This window comes from Pongo pygmaeus, chromosome X (genome assembly GCF_028885625.2).
Source record: "Pongo pygmaeus isolate AG05252 chromosome X, NHGRI_mPonPyg2-v2.0_pri, whole genome shotgun sequence".
NCBI lineage: Eukaryota > Metazoa > Chordata > Mammalia > Primates > Hominidae > Pongo > Pongo pygmaeus.
The window spans coordinates 47,405,385-47,430,435 of record NC_072396.2 but is presented as its reverse complement, the minus strand read 5'-3'; the positions used below and the strand labels follow the sequence as shown (position 1 = coordinate 47,430,435).

Genomic DNA, 25,051 nt, shown 5'->3' with positions numbered 1-25,051 from the left:
GCAGAGACCCTATGATTCTTGACCAGAGTGTTCTAATCCTCCTGTGCAGAGGCAAGTGATGGAGGGTGCTGACAACCAGGGTGAAGGAGAAGAGGTAGGTCAGTGAGACAGATTACGTATTGGGGTTACAGACCACGAATCTCCAGGGCCCCTCCTCACCTAGAACAGTAATGAAGACTCAAGGCCAGCAGCCATGTCAGTGTAGGCACCCCCCAACTTCAGTTACCAGCACAGACACCCAGAAAACCCTGAACCACAAGATGGCAAAGAGACTGACAGCTAGGAAGTCCGTTGCCAAGGCTGAGCAGAGCAGGACAGAGTAAATGCCAGCTGACCATCTCTAGTGTCATCTGGTTTGTCATCCTACAGGAAGAAATGAATATAAATTCCAGCAATAAGACCTGAACAAAAGATTGGCTCTGAAGACCTTAAGTGACTGCTTTTGGCCCATTTACCAGACAACTAGCACTATCTGAGTTATGGCGCTTTCATTACTTTTCCCTACAGACATCTCTTTTTGGTAATGATAAATATGTTTTTTAAAATATGTTTTTTAAAAGGTCTGGGGCCAGGCATGGTGGCTCACGCCTGTAATCCCAGCATTTTGGGAGGCCGAGGTGGGTGGATCACCAGAGGTCAATACTTCGAGACCAGACTAGCCAGCATGGTGAAACCCCATCTCTACTAAAAATACAAAAATTAGCCGGGTGTGATAGTGCATGCCTGTAGTCCCAGCTACTCGGGAGGCTGAGGCACGAGAATTGCTTGAACCTGGGAGGCGGAGGTTGCAGCGAGCCGAGATTGCACCACTGCACTCCAGCCTGGGTGACAAAGTGGGACTCTGTCTCAAAAAACAAAATAAAATAAAATAAAAGGTCTGGTTTTTCTTATATGCCTTTAAAGGTTTTCAAATTGTTGCATATCTGGTCAGATTGAGATTATTAAGAAACTCATTTTTAAGTTGTAAAAAAAATCAAGTTTTATTACAAGTCAATAAACTGCAAGTGTCTGTTAATATGGGTCTATAATAATTATAATAATGCAACACAGATGCAGATTTTGGCTTAAAGAACAATATTTTTCTAGATTTTATATTTTATTTGCTATTCAACAATGTCTTGTGAGTTCTTATATATCTTGGTGATAAGAGACATTATAGAACATTACACATGGAAGACAGTAAACATCATTCTTTTTCTCATGCAGCTTTCTCCATTAATGGCAAAATGAGATCAGGAAGCAAATATATCATTCTGTCTTTTAGTATTGCCAGCAAATAACTGAATTTAGAGAGAAGTCTGAAATTTTCCTTCTAGAGAATTATAGAAAGTGTCTGATAGTCATTTATGGCTGTTTTTTATTTTTTATTTTTTATCTTTCACTCACTTTTACTTGGGCACGTCTGACTCGTGTTCAGGTCCAGGGAGCCACACTCCTTCCTTATTCACAGAATTGAATGCTTATACATGATCTTGCTGTTTTTATTTTTCCCTAATGAGAGAGCCCTACTAAGAAGGGTATGAGACTTACATACTTGTAGCTGATGATTGTAGCCATCTCATAGCTACAGCCCCAAGAAGCCAGCTCTCCAGCCCCTGAATCCTGACTCCTCAAATGTACACTGCAGTGTTTCACTTCCCAAGGGGTGTAATTACCTTCTCCATGATACCAGTGCTTCAAATGACCTAAGCAAAAGAATTTCTTTTTTCTCCCATTTCTTCTGATGCGTGGCAAAGCAAGTTACATTTATAGCAACTAGAAATTCCAGTGGCCTGGTCCTTGCTGGCACATGGCAGCAGGACTGGCTTGAGGGATGCTGCTGAGTGAAATGAAAGAGCTCAGCAGTTCTGCTTTGTGCTGTCCTGGCCAGAAAAATCTTTACTGCTTGTCATCCCATCTTCCTCCACTAGAAGCCTGAGAAATGAGACATGCTCAGGTGTTAAAAGTGGTCACAGGGCTGGCTGGGTGTGGTGGCTCACACCTGTAATCCCAGCACTTTGGGAAGCTGAAGCCAGCAGATCACTTGAGGTCAGGAGTTCGAGACCAGCCTGGCCAACATAGTGAAACCTCGTATCTACTAAAAATACAGAAAAAAAAAAATAATAATTAGCCGGGTGTAGTAGTGGGTGCCTGTAGTCTCAGCTACTTGGGAGGCTGAGGCAGGAGAATTGCTTGAACCTGGGAAGCAGAGGTTACAGTGAGCCCAGATCATGCCACTGCACTCCAGCCTGGGTGAGAGAGCGAGACTCCACTCAAAAAACAAAAAAGTGCTCACAGTGTCATAATACCACCGAAGGTACTGTCCCACCTTGTCCTTCTGGTGGCCGAGCAACTTAAATCGGACCAGAATAGATGGATGTTTTACCCTTTCGATCCTGAAGGCCCATGCAGTTTCTCCTAAAATACATACCCCATGCCCAGTTTCTAAGATTACTGCTGCATTTCTTAGTTGTTGAAAGTCAACTATGCCATTATTTCCACACTTTCTCTATCCTTCCTCAGGCCTGATGAGTTTTTTTCCACTCTTTCAGGGCTCATCGTTGGGGTGATCCTGAGATATGGTACCCCTGCTACCAGTGGCCGTGACAAATCACTCAGCTGCACTCAGGAAGACAGGGCCTTCAGTACCTTATTAGTGAATGTCAGCGGAAAGTTCTTCGAATACACTCTGAAAGGAGAAATCAGCCCTGGCAAGATCAACAGCGTAGAGCAGAATGATATGCTACGGAAGGTGAGCTGGGAACACTCAGCCATCATTGTCCTAACATGGTTGTTGATTCCCTGACTTGTCTTGACCTTGTGGAGAGAAATCCTTCCAAACTCCTGGATTATCGGTAACATTCCTGGCTCTCTGTTTTGTTACAAAGCTTTTTGGTCCATGATGAGGAGAAGGAAGAACCAGATCTTTAACTTGAGCCTTTCAGCTGGTGACCTTTGTGGGTCTGTTAGCATCTGTAGCTGAAATGGGCCACTGATTGTGCAATGGGCTTGTACGTCCCCACTCAGCTCATTTATCCAGCCACCATCTCCTCTTTGCTATGTCTCTTATCCTTCCTGTGGTTTAGGGATGATATTGCTACTTTCTTAAAATAAGATTGATTTCACTTTTAGCTTAATTTATTCAGTATTCAGAAGGGTAATTCTTAGTTCTTCATGGTTCTTTTGCTATATCCTACAAATATTTGAGTGCTTACTCTTATCGGTGATTGATGCCAGAGGCTTAATGAATCTTCAGGGGAAGAAGAAGATCTTGTTGTCTTAGAATTTGAGCCCAAGCATTTTCATTTAATGTTGGGGTAGCAACATAGTCCACATGAAAAAGCATTATACATCTCCTTGCATGGGTAATTTCCGGGATAAGCAAGAGATCTGTATTAATTGATGTATACTCCATTACCTTATAGACCAGGGTTTATCAGAAGGAAGCCTTCTGTATAGCGGTCTTGGGAGATCCAGGTTGTGGGGAGCCCCTTTTAATACAGCACAAGGCTAAGGTATGTGAAGGCTGACAGTGAAAGGCAGAGTGTAGCCTGTGCTCCAGAAATTAAATTATTGTTGTTTTTGGAACCTACTCTAATCCTTAAGGAAAATTATTCTCCACCTGGAGCATTAAACATGACCATCTTTTCTGTGTCCCTAATGGCAGTACTCTTTGCACTCAACTCTTCATAAGAAAGCATGGAGTTTTCATAAACATTCTGAAATTCAGCGCAACTGAGAATGAAATCCAATGTAAATACCACACTTAATGGCTGTTTGGAAATGGCAGCTTGAGCCCTTCATATTGGATAAGATGGGGGAAAAGGGAAATGATACCAACACATTTCCATCTTTCAGGTCATAATAGAAGATGAAGCTGACTTTTGCTCTCTTATCTTTAGAAACCTGTTTATTTAAATCCCCTCTGTTTAAAATTTTGCTGCACAAAGCAAAGGTGGGAGAACAAACAAGGCCAGGATGATTGTTGCTAGTTGAGGGAAAAGAGACATGTTGACATAGCTTGGTTGATAAGAAGAGCATTGGACTGAGTGTCAGAAAACCCTTGTGCTAGTTTGTACATTATTGGGTTTGGTGGCATCCAGCAATTTTCACTTCCTTTGGGCCCAGTGTCCTCATATTGGGTAGGTACTGTCCAAGGCTCCTTCTCATTCTGACATTCCCTGCTTTGCAGAACACTCTTATCTTTAACAAGAAGAGAGAATAAAGCATCATTTGAAAGACTCTACTTTTATTAGGCTGATTAACACCTCCAGTTTCTAAACAAAAAAATTAACATTTAATAACTAGAATGAAGGTTTAAAAATAATTAATTGAAACACAAGCCAAATAATCTACCAGCATGAACAAATTCTTTAAAAAGATTAGCATGTTTATAGCATGCTTAATTTTTTTCTGGATGTGATAAAACTTTGCTCTCTAACAGTTTCAGAGTAATTTGATTAGTTTCCCTGTATCAAACCTACAAGAAATTTCAGTTCCTTTAAAGTTGCCCAATTTATGCTGATGTTCAGGAAGCCACTAACATCACTGGTGACTTTGATTTAGGCTACATCAAGTGTCACAGAAGGCTGGTCACTCAAAAGAGACTTAAATTCAGCACAATTTTGTCTATAAAGGATTCTGTGAGAGGATCCAGGAAGTTAATAAAGAATCACGATGGCATCTTTTATTGCAGTTGAGCCTTTATAAACGTGTGATGAAAATTAAGATTTTTTTTTTTTTTTTTTGAGACGGTGTCTCGCTCTGTTGCTCAGGCTGGAGTGCAGTGGTGCGATCTCAGCCCACTGCAACCTCCACCTCCTGGGTTCAAGCGATTCTCCTGCCTCAGCCTCCCGAGTAGCTGGGATTACAGGCATCTGCCACCATGCCTGGCTAATTTTTGTATTTTTAGTAGAGATGGGGTTTCACCATATTGGCCAGGCTGGTCTCGAACTCCTGACCTTGTAATCCACCCGCCTCGGCCTCCCAAAGTGCTAGGATTACAGGCTTGAGCCACTGTGCCTGGCCAAGATGTTTTTATGAAAAACACTGGCCAGAAGCTTTCTGTGAGTTCTCAAAATTGCATGAAACTGTTGTGTCTTATGTTTTAAAACAGCACAAGCAAGATCATAAGCACAAAAGTGTTATGGGGAGAAGAGCATGCCAGTCCATGGGGAGTCATAGCTTCTCCTCTGGGATAAGTCCGTGATTTTTCACATTTATGTTGTTTGCTCTAAATATTCAAACTGTAGTCAATGGCTTCAAATATTAAGCAGATATTATAGCATGAATTGGAGTTAAATAAAAAATTGGCTTTTTTTTCTTTTTAAACTTTCAGGTAACATTCGATCCAGAAGTATTTTTCAACATTCTTCTGCCTCCAATTATTTTTCATGCTGGATACAGCTTAAAGAAGGTAAGAGGTTTTTGCCAGTATTTCTGAAATCATGTGAATCTCTGTGTTAATTTACCTGCATAATTTTCTAGTTATTTTTCTTCTCCCAGATTGCTTATTACTTTGTTCTGCACCCACTCAGAGACTATAGTTGACTTCTCATCAATGATTCATTTCTGTTTTAAAATCTGGAACTCCCATACATTGCCAGTGGGAAGGTAAAATGGTACAGCCACTCTGGAAAACAAGTTGGCAGTTTCTAATAAAACTAAAGTTGAAATTGCCGTATGACCCACAATTTCACTCCTAAGGATTTATCCCAGAGGAATGAAAACTTATGTTCACGTAAAAACCTACACATGATTGTTCATACCAACTTGTAATAGACAAACACTGGAAACAACCCAAATGTTCTGTAATAGGTGAATGGTTAAACAAACTATGGTATATCCATATTGTAGAGTACTACTCAACAATAAAATAGAAGAACCTATTGATACACCCAACAACCTTTATGAATCTCAAAGGCATTATGCTGAGTGAAAAAAATCCAATCTCAAAAGGTTATATACTCTATGATTTCATTTATATAACATTGTAGAAATGACAAAATTATAGGAATGGGAAACAAATTAGTGGTTGCCAGTGAATGGGGATGGTGGGGGCATTGGGGTGGGGGTGCTCATAAAGGGGTAGCATGAGGGACATCTTCAGGGTGATGGAACAGTTGTGTATTTTGATTGTGGTGGTAGTTATGCAAATCTACACATTTGATTAAATGATAGGGAACTATGTACATACATAATACATATAATGCCAGTTTCTTGGTTTTGATGTTGTACCATAGTTATGTAAGATGTAACCATTGGGGGAAACTGGGTGAAGGGTACATGAGACCTCTCTGTACTTAATCTTTGCAACTTATGTGAATCTATAATTATTCCAAAATAAAAAGTTTTAAAGAACCTAAGTATCCTTATTACTGGGGGTCATCGTGCTAGACAGCAAGGTTGGGCCAGAGCTTCTAGTTATTTAAAATACTAAATACCAGCCGGGGCAACATAGCAAGACCCTGCCTCTACAAAAAGCAAAAAAATTAGCTGGGCATGGTGGTACATGCCTGTAGTCCTAGTTGCTCTTGGAGGAGTCTGAGGTGGGGAGCTTGGGCCTAGGAGTTTGAGGCCACAGTGAGCCTTGATTGTATCTCTGTACTCCAGTCTGGGCCACAGAGCAAGACCCAGTCTCTAAAAAATAAATAAATAAAAACAAATGCCAAATATCTTTACAAATATTTATGGGTGGCTCCCTCCCTCTCCCATTGTGGTAATATTGTCTGAAAATTAAGCCTCCCCAAAGGCAGGTAACAGCTGTGAAACGTGTTTCAGCTCTCTTTCTGAATGAGGACTAAAGGAAACCCTTTCAGTGAGTCTAGAGAAGAGAGATTTTGCCTGACAATAAAACTCAACAACATCCTTAGGATCTAGAGAATGCCTCTGAAACTGATAAACTCTAGCTAGGTCAGTTGAGAAAAAAGGAGGAAAGAAACAAATTACCTGTATTAGGAATAAAAGAAGGGACTTTACTACAGACCCTTCAGATATTAAAAGGATAATAAGGGAATACTATGAACAATTTTTGTGCCAATAAGTTTGACAACATCATGATGAGATCTTGCCGTGAAAAACAACTCAAAAAAAGAAAAATAAATCTGGCAACCCGGGTGAAATGGACAAATTCCTTGAAAGACATAAATTATCAAAACTGACCTGAGAAGAGATGGAAAGCTTGAACAGACCTATATTAAAGAAATTGAGTTCATAATGAAAAACCTTTCCACACACCCATATGGCTTTACTGGTGAATTATATCAAGCATTTATGGAAGAAATAATACCAATCTTATACAAATTCTTTCAGAAAATAGAAGAGGAAACACTTCCAATTCATTTTATGAAAGGATGCCGGCCCATCAGGCTGGGTTTTCTATCAAAGCCACTCTGCACTTTTCAGATGGTTTTTAAACAATTTCCAACCAACATAAATATAGTTTACAGAGCATTTGCTGTGTATTAGGAACAGATATTCTTTATTTCTGTTTTTACATCCATCCTTTCTAATCTTCACAGAAACTCTGTAAGAAGGTGATGGTGATTGAAGATTAGTTCACACTGCTTCTCCTCCAGGTTTCCAACTCATTGATAAACAGATACAAGGAGTTAACTTGTGATTAAATGATTGATTTATGATCCTAAGTCCCTGGTAAATGCATGTTGGAGTATGTCACTTAGCCTTTAGTAATGGGGCTGCTTACAACCTACCTCATGAATTGAGGACAGGTACCCTTTAGCCACCAGGTCAGTCACAGTTACACCTAAGGAGGCTGAAATGGAGAGATCCTAGAAATTGTTGGGCCTGCCAAAAGCTACCTCTTTTGCCCATAGCATGGAGGCTAGAGGAGCAAGAACAATTTCCTATCTTGCACAACAGGGTCAAGACTACAAGTCAGGGTCAAACTCACTTCCCCTTTCAGAGATCAAGTGACCCCTCCTTACTGCATAACCTTCAGGGCAGGAGGGGAAGGGAGAGAGGAATGGAACATAAGTTCCATCTCCATAATAGGTGCTTGAGGAACGGAGGCTGTGTGTTTCTGCACACCAGCCCAGTGCATTTGTGTACTCACATGTAGAGTGTCCTGCGTTTTACTGATGATGAATCTCAGCTCAGAATGATTAATGATGCATATGAGGTTACGTAGATAGTGCGGGACTGAGTCAAGGTGATACCCTTTCTGTCTGACTCCAGGGCCCAGAGTTGTTCTTTTGTGCCTTATTGCCTCTGGATTTAGGTTTTCTGTACAAAAAAGACCATATTGTTTTCCTGACTCCTCTGGGGTTGCCAGGGTCATCCGAATTTGTATGTCATCTATTGACATGTAGTAGATAGGAGATGGTTATTATGGGTATAAATAATGTTATTTTTTGCTTAAGTGGAGAATTTGGGAACTCTTCTTCAGATCAAATGGGTGATGAGTAATTTGATACTTTACATAACTAATCTTAATGTATAATCATTTACAGTTGTTTTAAAATGAAACCAAATCATGGGTTGTGAAAGCCACTCTGATGGTTGAAAGACATTTTAGTTTTTGCAGAACCTTCCCTTTATCAGCACCATTTTCTCAAAAGAAAAACAACTCACAGGCTTTGCCAGTTCCCAATCAATTTGTTTTTGAAATGCTAGCCTGAGTGGGGAAAAAAAAAAAAAACCCACAAATTGGTTTTTCTCTGTTCTCACACTACAGTAACAACACAGAAGACTTCTGTGATTAAATGTGGGAGGGATTTCTCCCCACCAGCAAACAAGCAATGAATTCTGCAGCGGACACCAGCTGGGTGTCCTCCAGTTCAGTTCTGACACTATCTACCTGGAGATACTGCCAGATCCCACGGAAGGCTCAGTCCCGCAATACTGCCCCCCGCCCCACCTCAGACACCTGTCACAAGTCTGGGACTTCTGACTGCCTGGCTTCAAGTTGGGGTTCCCATGACCCCCTCTTTGAGTTTCATTACATTGCTATAGTGGCTCACAGAACTCAGGGAAACACTCATATTTACCAGTTTATTATAAAAGATATTACAAGGATACAGATGAAGAGATGTGTGGAGAAGGCAAGGTGTGGAGAAAGGGGCACGGAGCTTCCTTGCCCTCCCGGGACACCACCGTCCAGGAACCTCCATGTATTCAGCTATTTGGAAGCTCTCGGAACCCCATCCTTTTGAACCTTTTACAGAGGTTTCACTGCATAGGCATGATTGACAACCATGTAGAAAAGTGATTGGACAAAAGGGGTGTGATCTAATGCTGATAGACTGAGTGGGGAAACCCAGCAAGGCTTGTGTGTTCAGATTCTTCTTGGCCTCTCTGTGTGGCATTACTTCCTCCCCAGTGTGGGGCAGGATCCCTTCTGAAATGAGGGTCTTATGACCTACTTCAAAAAGGCAGGAGAAAATTAGAGTATATTTTTAGTTTCTATGGCCTGCCTTGGGACAAAAAAGGAGCAGATGAAAGGAGGGCAGGAGAAGGTCAGAGGGATTCTATATTTTGCTACCTGCTTCTGAGGCCTAAAGTGCCCAACATTACAACAAAAGACTGTAACAAGAGCTATGGGAGTTTATGAGCCAGGAACTGTAGATGAAAATCAATACATACACATCATAATATCACAGCTAGTCTTTCAGGTTATCAACTATTAGTTTAGTCTCTTTCCTTTTTAAATTGTCCCTATAAAAGCACCTAAATAGTTGTTCCTTAATATGGTTGCCATCTCTGATGAAACCTGTTGTCAGTGAAATGTGTAATAAATACTTCACCATTTAACGGATGGTATAACATTCAGACCCTCTGGCCTATGCACATCATATAGCTATCATGCAGACCTGGGCTTTCTGACTTGAAAAAAGTTCTCATTGGAATTAGCTTTGATTTTGTGCTACCACTCATGGTTTGCTTAGAGGGCCTTGACAGGGAAATAATTCACCCATAGAAGCCATTATTGGTGGACTCCCCCACCAAACACACACACACACACACACACACACACACATACATTCACTCTCTCTCTCTCTCTCCCCCTCACTCACACACATATATACAATAACATGTTAAAACTTGCCAGTGAGGAATGGGAGGGGGTAGGATTTCCCAAGGAGTTGCAGTGTGAGGCTTAGAATGGTACAGCTAGAAATTGGGATATCAGGTAGATTTTCACCAAAGCAAAACTTCTTATCCTGGCCTGTCTTGGGCTTATATTTTTGAAGACTTTGCCAGAGCATGCCATCATCTCCTTTTGTCTCTTCTTGTCATTTTATGATTGAGGAGGAAAAGTAAGGGAGATTCTGAACTAGTCATGGCTGTATTGTAACCAAATAAGGGTAGGATGAAAGATCTAGGATTTTACCGGACACCTCCTGTCCTTTCTTTCCCAAAGAGAAATGGGAATCAAAGAGCTGGGTAGCAGGGCAGCTTGCGCAGTGAGAGCACGATGCTTTGGGGTCGGGAGACCAGCTTTCCAGTCTGTGGCTTGGTTTGGCAGACGTGTGACTTGAAACAGCTTACATCATGCCTTTGAGCCTTGGGTTCTCTCGTATAAGATGGTCCAAATAACACCTTCCAGATAGATCAATGTGAGAATTGGATGGGCTAATATATGTGAAAACACTTTGTGAACTATGAAGTATACGTTTAAGTACTAGACATAATACACAAATAGGTAGTATAGCTTTTCAAAACACAGTTAAGTTTCAGCTCACATCAGCAGATATGAACGGGAGATGGATAATTGTGTGTGTGTGATTTTAGAATATATTATGAAAGTATTTTTGGCTGCAGATTTACATTCCTAATTTTTTTGCTTTGGCTAATGTCATGAATATGTATTTATCTAATTTATATTCAGAGTTACCATGGGAATATCTACTCAAAGGAAAGCTGAGTGGCAAGGAAAAGCACATCTGGGATTGAAATTTGTTCTTGGATACCTCACAAGTGTCATTCATCTCGTGCCTTGTTCTTGGTACACTCCTGGCCCTCCCTGATTGAAGCCGTTTATGGAGCTTTTAAAGGGAAGCAGACTCACAGCTGTTGATTTTTTTGAAATATATATTTTCTCAAAACATTGGTGTATAAATGCATTCGATTAAAAACAAAAAGGCGGTTATTTAAGAGGCAAACATAATGTGTCCATCTTATGTACAGGCAGCACCCTCATTCGGTGCCTGTCAGCATGGCAAGCCCTTGAAGGATTCTCTCCTGAGCAGGTGGCTTAGGGGCAGCAGGCATTCCTTAACACCTTCTTCACTGACTCAGATAGGGGCAAGCACTGGGACAGCCCTGTGTCTGGGATGCAGACCAGAGGACGCCTGCAGCCCTTTGTCTGGTCGTGCTTCATGGTAGCTGCCTGATCTAGGCTGGGTTCTTCTTGCACCCTGTTTTTTTCTGATGTTGCTCAGCTGACATGCTGGGGCTCTCCTGCCTTTTAAAAAAATTTTAGGTAAAGTATTCCTGGCCCTTGTTTGATCAGGGTGTTGGGAGATTTTGTCTGTTTTTGTTATATAGTTCTGATTGTCAAATGAGAATGGCTTATGCCTTGAGGAGGTAGAACTGTGTCTTAGGATCCCAGGAACAGGCAGAATTTCCTCCGTCAAAATATCCCACAGGCCTAATGACTTGTAAGAAGTAAATCTTCAAAGACAACATGGTAAAACAAGTAAATCCGTCTGTGTGTGTGTGTTTATATTTTTAAGGTAACCAATGAATGTGCAGAAGCATTGAAAGGATTGCAGTTTTGCCACTTTCTGAATAATTTCTAGCTGTGATATTGATGTGTGTTTCTTCTTGTATAAACTTGGCCATCTTAAATGGAACTATCTGTTTCTCATTTCTCCACATCCATCTCTATTGTCCCTCTTTCCCAGGCTTCAGACATTAATCTAGATGAATATAAGGAGACGCTTCAGGTTCCATGAGCAGATATTTAGGACTCTGTTTTCTGATATCAAATTAAGCAGAAAGCTCATGACATAGCACCTTCACACTTTATTTGTTTTAAACTTCTATCTGTGATGATCTTCTGAGGTACCACCAGAACTGGAAGTGATGTGCTGAATCACTGAGTAAAATGATTTGGGTTAAATTATAAAAATGATTGGTCTACTCACACACACACACACAACATATACACACACTTAATGTGATTTAATGTAATCATCCAGAGCAGTTTTGTCTGAAAATTTACTAAGTCCTTGCTTACTTGCTCAGTACCTGGCTGTATAGAAGATAACTTAAAACCATGATGTCTAAGGTTAAATAACACCATATAGGAGTAACTTCAGTTGTTACTTGATGTAATGGAAACAGTAAGTAGAGTTCCACTTTTTAGAGACTTTTAATGTGTTTCTTAAGCTCATTGTTGAAAATCACAATGTGATTCCTGGGTTTTGTTTGTTTGTTTTATTCAGAGACACTTTTTCAGAAATCTTGGGTCTATACTGGCCTATGCCTTCCTGGGGACTGCTGTTTCATGCTTCATTATTGGGTAAGTGAACCTTTGTCATATAACCAAATTAACACACGTTCCATAGGGTTGAGATCCATTTGGGTCCACAGAGTCCAGTATTTTGATATTTTTGATCATGGCAGTCAGGATCGAGAGTTACACCGTTCAGTATGGTAGCTGTTAGCCACGTGTGGCTATTTAAATTAAGATCAATTTACATGAAATAAAATTATACCCAGCACCCAGATCTTGATTTCTATTATCATTCTTTGATAAAAAGAACCAGAGCCCCTTGCAGAAATGGCTAATTCTAGGGTTGGGGCAGGAAATATACAAGATGAAAAGACAGTATCTTGTAATGCCAGAAAGTAAGGAAGTACTCAGAAAACAGACAGACAAAAGAATGTGGGGGATGTCAAAGGGACACAAGAGCCAACCTGAAAGCCCCTGTAATGGTCAAAGCCCCCCTACAATGGCTGAAGAATGACAAAACAAATAACATTGCATTAGATTATCCCCAAGAGCATAAAGTAAGTATCACTGAGTCCATATGGATATAAGTAAGTGATTGGATGAATAAATAAATGGGGGAGAAGAGACAAATCTCCTGTGCAGAAGAATTCCAAATACTTTATGTAGATACATCCCCCTCAAGGAGGTGGAGCTCAGTCCCCTCCCACTCCCTCTTTGACTGTGGGCTGTGCATAGTGACTTCTTTCTGAAGAGTACAGTACAGAAAGCAGGAAAAAAGAGTAGCTTTACAGTGGAGAAACCTGACAAGTACTGCCTCAGCCAGGTGATCAAGGTCAACATCAGCAGTGGTAAGTCACGTTGATAGTATGTACCTTGATATTTGTGATGAGAAGGATACTCTACCTCTCTGGTCGTTCACTTAAAACCACATTACCTCAGTCTAACCATGAGAAAAAAAATCAGACAAATCCTAGTCGAAGGATATTCTACAAAATATCTGAGCAGTACTCCTTAAATCTGCCAAGGTCATCAAAAATGAGCAAAGTCTGGCCGGGCGAAGTGGCTCACGCCTGTAATCCCAGCACTTTGGGAGGCCGAGGCGGGCGGATCACAAGGTCAGGAGATCGAGACCATCCTGGCTAACATGGTGAAACCCCGTCTCTACTAAAAATACAAAAAAAAAAATTAGCCGGGAGTGGTGGCGGGCACCTGTAGTCCCAGCTACTCAGGAGGCTGAGGCAGGAGAATGGTGTGAACCCGGGAGGCGGAGCTTGCAGTGAGCCGAGATTGCACCATTGCACTCCAGCCTGGGTGACAGAGCGAGACTCTGTCTCAAAAAAAAAAAAAAAAAAGAGCAAAGTCTAAGAAACTGTCACAGTCATGAGGAGACTAAAGGGATTGGATGACTAAATGCCATGTGGTATCCCGGATAAGATCCTGGAACAGAAAAAGGACATTAGGTTAAAAACTAAGAAAATCTGAATAAACTTAGGATTTTTATTAATTTTTTAACAATTAGCTAGAAACCTGGAGATAATAGCAGGGGCCTTTTGTGCCATCAAAAAAGGAGGAGCTTTGACTTATCCTTTAAGAGATACACATTATTGAAGAATGACACATTACATAACTGGCATTAGTGATGATAGGAAGCAAAATGGGGAAAAGGCTGCCAGAGAAGTCTATTGTGTGGGTCGCAGACTGGTGGAAGGAAATGGAGAGGAAGGTCTTGTTCCAGCAATGTTTAAAGGGTACATGAAAGAAGCCTTTGATAAGCAACAAAGGGCAAATCAAATCTGTAACATACAATTCCTGTGAAAAGAAATTGAACTGGTTAAGTGTCTAGAACAGTGTCTGGCACACAATAGGCAAGCATTAAGTTATAGCTGTTTCTTCTCAAAATGATTCCATTCTGTGAATAGTTCTTTTGCTTCTAGCTTAGCTAGTCCACCCTTCTAAGCATTTGAGACACAAAGGTGGGCAATGGCATCGAGAATCTCATTATTAGAGCATTGGCTGTAGGGTATAATGAGTGAAGTCCGTGGTTATTTTTACTCCTCTGACCCCTGAAGCTGCTGCTATCACTGCTGCTGCCACCACACACACACGCACACACACACACACATGCATGCACAGATACCCTTGTAACATGTACTAGACCTTTTCACACTCCTCACTCCTCCCAGTATGTAAGCTGTCCTGTAGGAAATGTGCTTCCACCAAGCTGAAAAATTTAACTTGGTAGTCCCTCTTAGCCCACGTCACAGTCTACATAGCATAAGGAGGGCTATTGCTGGCCTGCCCGACCCATGCAAAGAGTGAAAGGCCAGATATCTTGATGGGTATATGGATGTTCTAATAGGACATTTAAAAATATTCGCCTCTTTTTCCTTTTTTTGAAATAATTCTTGGCAGAGAAGACAAGATCCTTGGGATCTTTGTGACCAACCCATTTTCTTCTCTCTAGTTTCATCCAGTCTACTGATTTCTCTGACATTAAATGCATTATCTTAGAGTCTTGTGAGTTTTGTAGCAACTTATTGCTACAAAAACATTATGCCAGGTTCTGTCTCTTCCTTTCCTCTGTATTACCCAGTTGCTTCAAATGCCTTAGCTTTGTTGCTAATTGAAGACTGTGCTTCATGGTTGCTTTAGTTGTTAGCCAGTACAACTTTTAAAAGTGAAATGTTCAGATATTTCAGCAAGATGACATTAACTGCAAACTATTACTTGATGCCAAAGTCCTGCTGGCAATGTCTCTGGTAAGTGTCCAACCATGGCAGCTGCCTGTTATTTTCATAAATCTCTAAGAGCAGCATTCTAGTGCTATTCTGCTTGCATGTTTGCTAAGTTACTTATTTTTTTCTCCTGACATAGTTTACCTTACCTTCTTACAGAAATCTCATGTATGGTGTGGTGAAGCTCATGAAGATTATGGGACAGCTCTCAGATAAATTTTACTACACAGATTGTCTCTTTTTTGGAGCAATCATCTCTGCTACTGACCCAGGTATTTGGCTTTGCGTATTTGTCTTTATTATTATGGTATTCCATTATTTAAATCTTTAAAAGTTCAGAGCAATCATTAACTTTTGTTGCAGTAGGGAGAATGTAGTATTTATTTGCATGGCATGGTGGTGGAAGAAGCGACCAATAGGTGGGTCTAACAGACTTAGATGGCTTTTCTTTTCCTTTTTCCTTTTTTGAGACAGGATCTCACTCTGTTGCCCAAGCTGGAGTGCAGTGGTGCAGTCACAGCTCACTGCAGCCTTGACCTCCCGGGCTCAAGCAATTCTCCTGCCTCAGCCTCCCAAGCAGTGGGACTACAGTTAGATGGCTTTTCTAAGAAGGGCATGCAATTTCCTTTTTATTATTAGTTTTTTTATTGTTGTAAAAATGCCTGACATAAAATTTACTATCTTAACAATTCCTTTTTTTTTTTTTTTTTTTTTTTTTTTGAGACAGAATCTTGCTCTGTTGCCCAGGCTGGAGTGCAGTGACACAATCTCAGCTCACTGCAGACTCCACCTCCCATGTTCACGCCATTCTCCTGCCTCAGCCTCCTGAGTAGCTGGGACTACAGGCGCCTGCCACCACGCGTGGCTAATTTTTTTGTATTTTTAGTAGAGACGGGGTTTCACCGTGTTAGCCAGGATGGTCTCGATCTCCTGACTTCGTGATCCACCCGCCTCGGCCTCCCAAAGTGCTGGGATTACAGGTGTGAGCCACCGTGCCCAGCCTATCTTAACAATTTCTAAGTGTATAGTTCAGTAGAGTTAAGTATACTCACATGATTGTGAAACCAATCCCCAGAACCTTTTCATCTTGCAAAATTGAAATGCTGTACCCATTAAACAACAACTTCCCAGTCCCCCTTCCCTGCAGCCCCTGGCAGCTACCTTTGACTTTCTGTCTCTATGAACTTGACTACTGTAGATACTTCATACAAATGAAATCATACAGTATTTGTCCTTTTGTGACTGGCTTATTTCACTTAGCATAATGTCCTCAAAGTTCATCCATTTTATACCATTTGTCATAATTTCCTAACCTTTAAGGCTGAATAATATTCCATTGTATCTGTATAGCATGTTTGTTTTGTTTTGTTTTGTTTTGTTTTTGAGATGGAGTTTCATTCTTGTTGCCCAGGCTGGAGTGCAATGGCACAATCTTGGCTCACCGTAACCTCTGCCTCCGCCTCCGCCTCCTCTGCCTCAGTCTCTGGAGTACCTGGGATTACAGGCATGCACCACCATGCCCGGCTAAGTTTTTTGTATTTTTAGTAGAGACAGGGTTTCTCCATGTTGGTCAGGCTGGTCTCAAACTCCAAACCTCAGGTGATCTGCCCACCTGGGCCTCCCAGAGTGCTGGAATTACAGGCGTGAGCCACCGTGCCCGGCTGTATAACATGTTTTGCCTTTTGTCTTAGAATGATTAATTTGGTCATAAGTTTTACACTTAGATTTTCTTCTTTCCCAGTGTTGCCCTTTTGCCTTCTTTTATGTAACATATCATTTGGTTTAAATAATACCTTTTCTTAGTAGAAACACACATGATTATCTGTAGTGAATGTAATTTAATTTGTAAACTCCTTTTGTGCAGCATTCCTGCAGGACTGTGCACTGTGACATGGTTTTCTATTCATCAATCCCTTGCCTTGTATTTTTCAAGTGTTGGTTGAACCAATTCTTACAAGTGAATTATTACACCCTCCCTTGCAGCTCAAAAACAAACAAAAAAGTTCTCCTTTCCAAGTTGGAACCTTTAATTTGATCAGTTTGCATAAAGTAGTTACAGCTATTCTCTTCCTTAGTGTCAGCTATTGAGAGTACACCTTAGGGAAAGAAGTTCTGGAGAATGAGCTGCTCCTGTCCTCACGGTAGAGATAGAAAGGTCTGCTCAATGTCTCCAATGCCCTCTCATATTCTGAACAGTAATAACCTTAAAGATACTAAGATACCCCACTTGACCATGCCCCTTGGGAGTCCTCTCCATCAGTGCTATCTTTCTGTGAGGATAGAGATGTTCTATAATCTGGGAGTCCATTGTGGTAACCAGTAGCCACATGTGGCTTTTGAGCACTTGAAATGTAGGGTAATGGAATAAGGGGACTGATTTTAACTTGTATTTAATGTTAAGTAATTTAAATGTATATAGCCACATGTGGCTAATGGTTACCACATCAAACAGCATAGCTCTAGACAGTTGTGTGGTTCTGAAGAATCTCAATGTTCAAAAAATAAACATTGACCTCTCTTACCCTCATATTTTATTACAAACACCCTGAGTAAATTAGTATTGAAGACTTGGCTGTTGAGGCACTCTGGTTTGTGAAAAGGTGGGATTTGGAGTCACAGGCCTTGGGTTTAGTTCTAGCCCTACCAATCACTGATCGGGTGGCCTGGGCACACATTATCCCCTCACATCAGTTTCCTCATCTATAAAGTAGAAATGGTGGTACCTATCTCCTAAGGCTATTGTGAAGATGAAATGAAACAACACGTGTAAGGCATTGAGTGTACCATCTCTAAATTATGCTGGTCTGTGTCCACATCTGACTCAGGCAGAGATTTCTCAGTTTTCCTTATGTTTAAAAAATAAATAAATAACAGATCATCTCTTAAGCCAAGCATGTTTCCAAAGAGAGCTCTGAAAATCAGCTTTATTATTTTAATCCTGTGCTGTCTGTGACTGTCTCCAGATGTGTGTCTATGGAGAAATAGATCTTCATAAGTCTCAGAAAGGTATTCAGTCTGTCTGAAAATGTGTTTCTAAGTATACTCATCTATAATTTTATTACTGACGTCTTACTAGTCCACTAACAAGTAAAAGGAAGTTAGTTTAACATAAAGATTATTGATGTTGTTTCCTGGGCTATCAGTGTTACTTCATTTAATTGGATAGAGAGGCTTACTTTTCTAGATTATCTTTGTAATTGTTTACTTCCCTTTAATGTGTCTATGCTATGGTAGAGAATAATGGAAGGTATTACCATGCTACTCCATTTGCACTTGGCCTATGAAGACTGGCACAGTAAGGGCTTTATAGAAATGGAAGTTGTAGAAAATTGAAAGTTTAAACTTATTAAACATCAGGACATTAACTTTAACTGCTTTTCAAATAGAAATATTCCTGAAATGTAGAATGTTTTTGTAAATTAGAAATGTTTTACCAGCCTCCTAAAAAATCTGTTGTTTGAAAACTTGGGTCATAAAAGAGATAAAAACTTAAGTGCAGAGTTAAGCATCACAAGACCAGATTGACTTCTAGTGCCTGGTGCATCAAACAAAAATTCTGATATTGGCAGCCTGGGCAACATAGTAGAACTTCATCCCTACAAAAAAATTGTAAAAATTAGCTGGCCATAGTGGTGATTGCCTATAGTTCCAGCTGCTCGGGGGGGCTGAAGCAAGACGATTGCTTGAGCCCAGGAGTTTGAGGCTGCAGTGAGCTGTGATCGCACCACTGCACTCCAGCCTGGATGACAGAGCAAGACCCTGTCTTTAAAAAATGAAACAAAAAACTTTATAGTGTTAGGATACAGAGTGTTATTGACTGATATGAAGGAATAAGAATCCTTGTCCCTGATTACTGTACTTGGCTTAAGACATGAGTCTTTGGTCTTCTGGTCAAAGGTGACATAATATGTGTGGGATAGTGTAGGCTGCACTGTAACAGGGAGCCTTCTCCACTCTGTGGTCATGTGTCATGGCTGCCATGTGCCATCTTTGTGGGCTTTTGTTTTAGACAGATCCACAATTAAAGAAAAAAAACACATTTCCACCCCATGGTGCCTTCCTAGGAAGCCACTAGAGAACACATGCCACTGCACTCCAGCCTAGGTGACAGAGACCCTGTCTAAAAAGAAAAGAAAAATAGAAACCTGTGAGTCAGGCTGATTGACTCAAGGAGTACAAAGGTGATGAATTAAAATTGGGGAAATGACATCATGATGGTTCACAGGAAGGGCATGCAATTTCCTTTTTTATTATTAATTTTTTATTGTGGTAAAAATGCCTAACATAAAATTTACTATCTTAACAATTTCTTTTTTTTTTTTTTTTGAGATGGAGTCTTGCCCTGTCGCCCAGGCTGGAGTGCATCCTTTGGGACTTGGTTCAAATGTGCCACCTGCCTAGTCACTCTTTCTAGACTCCATTATCTGCTCCCTCAGCTCTTTGAGTTAGGTCTGTTTTGTACATGTCAGTGCTTGCCACTTTGTACTGAGTGCTCACAAGTGCTAAGTGCCCTTGACTGCGTGGATGATGTGTCCAAGAAAAGTTAGTTGAATGAACACATTTAGGTCCTTGAGTTTTTCCTTCTTCACATATCTGCCATTCTTTTGTTTTTCCCACTGCCTGTACCCAGTGATCTTCAGTTAGTTAATTGTGATTTCTCAGTCTGTGTTCAGTTGGAAATAGCTGTGACCCTGCTCACCCTGATTTCAAGGGTCCTGCTGTAGGGAGGAGGGCAGTTTGTTTCATCTCTCCCATTACAGACCACTTAGCCAGTCTGTCATCCCCATCCCATCGTCTTCCAGTTGTCAGCACCCACATCCCACCCCCGTGGTCAGGCACAGACTTGCTCAGGAGGGGCACAGAAGGGTTCCTGACCTGTTTTGTGAGATAATGAGCAGGGAGAATGAGAAGTTGAAACTTAGATCAGTGCTATGTAAGCGTTTATTGTTATTATTATTAATTATGCTTTTAGGCCAGGTGTGGTATGCTTCTGTGGTCACATCTACTTGGGAGGCTGAGATGGGGGGAATTGCTTAAGCCCGGGAGTTCCAGGCTACAGTGAACTATAATCACACCACTGTACCCCAGCCTGGGCAACAGAGCAAGACCCGTCTCAAAAAAATATAGAAATAAAAATAAAAATAAAATTTTTAAAAAATGGGCAAAACCAAATGATAGTGTCAGGGAATGTGCATTTGTATGATTAAATTATAGGGAAAGGCAAGAAAATGATGACTATAAAATTTAGTTTAGTGGTTCCCTTTAGTGAAGGAAGAGGCTTCAGACTGGGATGGGACATATGGGGGACTGACAAAGTTCCATTTCTTGAATAGGGGGGTGGTTACAAGACTGGTTGGCTTATAATAACTCACTAAACTGAACATTTGTTTGGCTTGGTTTTCTGATTGTATCAATTAGTAGTGCTTTTGGCTGCAAAGAACAGAAAAACCTGGCTAATCCCTGCTTAAACAAATAGATATTTATCTTGGGTACCAGTACCGGGCTGATGTCCCGGCTTCCACTACAATCATAAAAAATACTACACTCAGTCTTTCTGCTGCACTGTTCTGGGGTTTCAGTCACACATCAGTTGCCCCATGGAGGCAAGATGACTGCGTTGGTGTTTGGCCTCTCTGCCCTCTTCCTGACAGGAAGAGGTAATGCTTTCTGCAAGGGAAGCTGGGAAAGTGGGTTTTTAGTTTTTGCAGTCGTATGGTAGAAACCATCAAGAGAGAGGGTAGTTGGGTATGAGTGTTGAGATAGAACACAGCTCTCAGGCATGTATCTAGAGCAGTGGTTCTCAATCAGGGGCGATATTGCCCCTGCCCCCACCCCCGTCATTATTATTTTAAGCAACACACCATATTTCAAAGGCTTGGCACAAAGATGGAATTTATAAAATCTAATTAATCTTTTTTTTTTTTTTTTTTTTTTGAGACGGAGTTTCACGTTTGTTGCCCAGGCTGGAGTGCAATGGCACAGTCTCAGCTCACTGCAACCTCTGCCTCCCGGGCTCAAACGATTCTCCCACCTCAGCCTCTGGAGTAGCTGGGATTACAGGCGCCTGCCACCACACCCGGCTAATTTTGTATTTTTAGTAGAGACGGAGTTTCTCCGTGTTGGTCTGGCTGGTCTCAAACTCCCAACCTCAGGGATCTACCTGCCTTGGCCTCCCAAAGTGCTGGGATTACAGGCGTGAGCCACCGCACCTGGCCCTTTTTTTTTTTTCTTTCTTTCTTCCTTTCTTTTTTTTTTTTTTTTTTTTGAGATGGCGTTTCACTCTTGTTGCCCAGGCTGGAGTGCAATGGCGCGATCTTGGCTCACTGCAACCTCTGCCTCCTGGGTTCAAGTGATTCTCCTGCCTCAGCCTCCCAAGTAGCTGGGATTACAGGCATATGCCACCATGCCCAGCTAATTTTGTATTTTTAGTAGAGACAGGGCTTCACCATGTTGGTCAGGCTTGTGTCAAACTCCTGACTTCAGGTGATCCACCCACCTCGGCCTCCCAAAGTGCTGGGATTACAGGTGTGAGCCACCACGCTTGGCCCTTTTTTTTTTCTTTCTGTTTTTGAGACAGAGTTTCACTCTTGTTGCCCAGGCTGGAGTGCAATGGCGTGATCTTGGCTCACTGCAACCTCCGCCTCCTGGGTTCAAGTGATTCTCCTGCCTCACCTTCTCAAGTAGCTGAGATTACAGGTGTGTGCCACCATGCCTGGCTAATTTTGCATTTTTAATGGAGATGGGGTTTCACCATGTTGGTCAGGCTGGTCTCAAACTCCTCAGGTGATCCACCTGCCTCAGCCTCCCAAAGTGCTGGAATTACAAGCATGAGCCACCATGCCCGACCAAAATCTCATTAATCATTTTTATAATAACTTTGTTATTTTAACCTTGGCTCTGTTGAGCCAGAGAAATCAAAGAGATTTCAACCCACTGGTGAAGCCAAATCACATTGATTGTCATTATTTTTTGAAGTTCTGTAACAGATACTTTCAAAGTGTGATGGGATCACAGTGGAAAGCATAGTGTTTTGGTGCAATATCATTAGACTCAAGCATCATATCAAAGCTCCTTCAGATAAGGAAGATTGCCATTTTCATTTCTGCCACGGATAGACAAGTCTATCTTTGACTCCCTTGCTATCTCTTGAATCACCCAGTCCCACCCAAGATAGGAATTGCCTCTATAAATCTGTAATCAGTGATTTAAGGTCAGAAACCAAAACTAATTTCTGTGCTTTCGGCTCACTTTTCAGTGACTGTGCTGGCGATATTTAATGAATTGCATGCAGACGTGGATCTTTACGCACTTCTTTTTGGAGAGAGCGTCCTAAATGATGCTGTTGCCATTGTACTGTCCTCGTAAGTAGCAGTGTTTCTGCTGGAGAAGAGACTCCCCAGTTTTCTCTGTGCTTTGGGCTAAATTCAGAGGCTTATCTTAAATGTATTACATACTGAATTGGGTGTTTTTCTAAATGAGATTTATCAGCTTTGTGGATAAAATTACGTTGCTTTATGTGCCCAGCAGCAATCAGAATGCTGACGCCAGCGTAACATGGTGGCTGCAGATTAAATTAAATGAATTTACCCTGGGCAATGCTTGACAAAATGTAGATAGACCTATGTTTGTCGATATTTTCAGGTACCATAGTGTAAAACCTGTGCAGTCTTTTAAAACTGTCTCTTGTTTTTCAACTTTAGGTCTATTGTTGCCTACCAGCCAGCGGGACTGAACACTCACGCCTTTGATGCTGCTGCCTTTTTTAAGTCAGTTGGCATTTTTCTAGGTATATTTAGTGGCTCTTTTACCATGGGAGCTGTGACTGGTGTTGTGACTGCTCTAATATCCTTTTTGTAGTTTCAGCTCGGGCCTGGGTATGCGTGTGTGGCATTACACTTTCAAAAAGAAAGTTCTCAGCTGTTCTTTCAAATTGGAATCTTACATTGAGTGTTCCACTGGGGCGTGATGGCTCCTGAAATATGTCACTTTGGTGAAGCATGACAGTTGGGTCCCTAGCTGAGAGTCTGAGAAAATGTTTAGGAATGCAACCCTAGACTTCGCTCTGTCTTCACCTTTGCTGTTTCTCTCCCTTTCTTGTGATCCAGTTGGAGCATCAGTTTTAGAGGGGTGAAAAGAGCTCAGGAGGCAGGAGTAGACTGGGGATTAGGGACTACTGGCTGGGAAGTACTTTAGCCCCAGCTAGCTGCTGCCACCTGCTGTTCTGGGCCACGTGGTGTTATGTGGCGATAGCTAGTTAGTGGCCTTCCATAAGCAAAGGATGGCCCAGTATTTAGTTTAAACAAACTAAAAAAACAAAGTGTGGAAAGAGCAGGCATCCCTTCCACAGATGTGCTGAGTCCTGCATCATATCCTCTTTGGTGGGCATTACTATGTAATTTAAACCACATCATTCCAACATGTAATCAATATGGGGAAAAATAACAAAATTATGATAAAAATAATTAATGAGATTTTATACATTCAATCTTTGTTCCAAGCCTTTGAAATATGGTATGTGTGCTGGGTGTGGTGGCTCACACCTGTAATCCCAGCACTTTGGGAGGCCAAGGTGGGCAGATCACCTGAGGTCAGGAGTTCGAGACCAGCTTGGCCAACATCGCGAAACCCTGTCTCTACTAAAAATACAAAAATTAGCCGGGTGTGGTGGTGTGCACCTGTAATCCCTGCTAATCGGGAGGCTGAGGCAGGAGAATCACTTGAACCTGGGTGGTGGAGATTGCAGTGAGCCGAGGCCGTGCCATTGCACTCCAGCTTGGGCGACAGAGTGAAATGCCATCTCAAAAAAATAAAAAAAATAAAAAGAAAGAAAGAAAAAAAGAAATGCAGTGTGTGTGTTGCTCTTACAACACATCTTAATTTGGACTAGCCACATTGTAAGTGTTCAGCTACCACACTGGATAGCGCAGATTTAAATTGCTTTCTTCACAAGGACCCTTTTGATGCCTTAGAGATGTATATTCCTCAGTGAAATCCCTCATGAGATGCTTCTATGCTGGCCGTGTGTCGAATGGCACTGTTACAAGAAGGATCTCTGGTCCCAAAAGGTGACACCAGCACCTGGTAGCTGCCTCAAGAATTATGCATTTCTTTCTTTCCTATGCCTTAATTAGGCACCTGTTGTGGACTCAGGTGGCCTCAGTGGTGCACAGGGGTCAGGGTCTCACAGGCCTTGTCTTCACAGCCCTGCTGGAAACAACCCAACAAGCCAGCCTGACGTCATGACCATGCTTCTCAGAACCATGGCCATTCAAGGAGCGCAGAAAACTAGTTGCCAGTTTCTCTAGAAAGCTGAATTTTTGAAAGAACAGCCTTATTGAGATGTAATTTATATACCATACAAGTCACCCATTTAAATTTAATGGCTTTTGGTATATTACATGATGATTTTTTTTTTGACGGAATCTCGCTCTGTCACCCAGGCTGGAGTGCAGTGGCGCAATCTCAGCTCACTGCAACCTCTGCCTGCCGGGTTCAATCGATTCTCAACCTCCTGAATAGCTGGGATTACAGATGCGTGTGACCGCACCCGGCGAATTTTTGTATTTTTAGTAGAGACGGGGTTTCAATATGTTGGCCAGACTAGTTTCGAACTCCTGACCTCAGGTGATCCACCTGCCTCGGGTCCCAAAGTGCTAGGATTACAGGCATGAGCCACCACACCTGGCCTACATGATTAATTTTTTAAAATTATGGTAAAATATAGCTAATGAGATTTGTCATTTAACCATTTTTAAGTGCACAATTCCGCATTCACAGTGTCATGTAGCCATCCCCCTGTCTGCTTTCAGAATTTTTTCATCATCCCAAACAGAAGCTCTGTACCCATTAAACAGTATCTCCCTGTTTCTTCCTCCCTCCAGCCCCTACAAAACTTATGTTCCACTGGAAAGCTTAA

General features: G+C 41.5%; 1 protein-coding gene across 5 annotated transcripts in view; it reads left to right on the top strand.

Annotated features, from left to right (window-relative positions):
- The window catches only part of SLC9A7 (solute carrier family 9 member A7), a 167,426-nt gene that overhangs the window by 86,969 nt on the left and 55,406 nt on the right, over nt 1-25,051 (top strand). For all 5 annotated transcript variants that reach the window (XM_054470982.2, XM_054470986.2, XM_054470985.2 and 2 more), the window contains exons 2-7: nt 2,532-2,731; nt 5,318-5,395; nt 12,390-12,466; nt 15,295-15,407; nt 22,391-22,496; nt 22,836-22,977. In XM_054470982.2, coding sequence (XP_054326957.1) covers nt 2,532-2,731; nt 5,318-5,395; nt 12,390-12,466; nt 15,295-15,407; nt 22,391-22,496; nt 22,836-22,977 — 716 coding nt within the window. The remainder of the gene's footprint in view (nt 1-2,531; nt 2,732-5,317; nt 5,396-12,389; nt 12,467-15,294; nt 15,408-22,390; nt 22,497-22,835; nt 22,978-25,051) is intronic.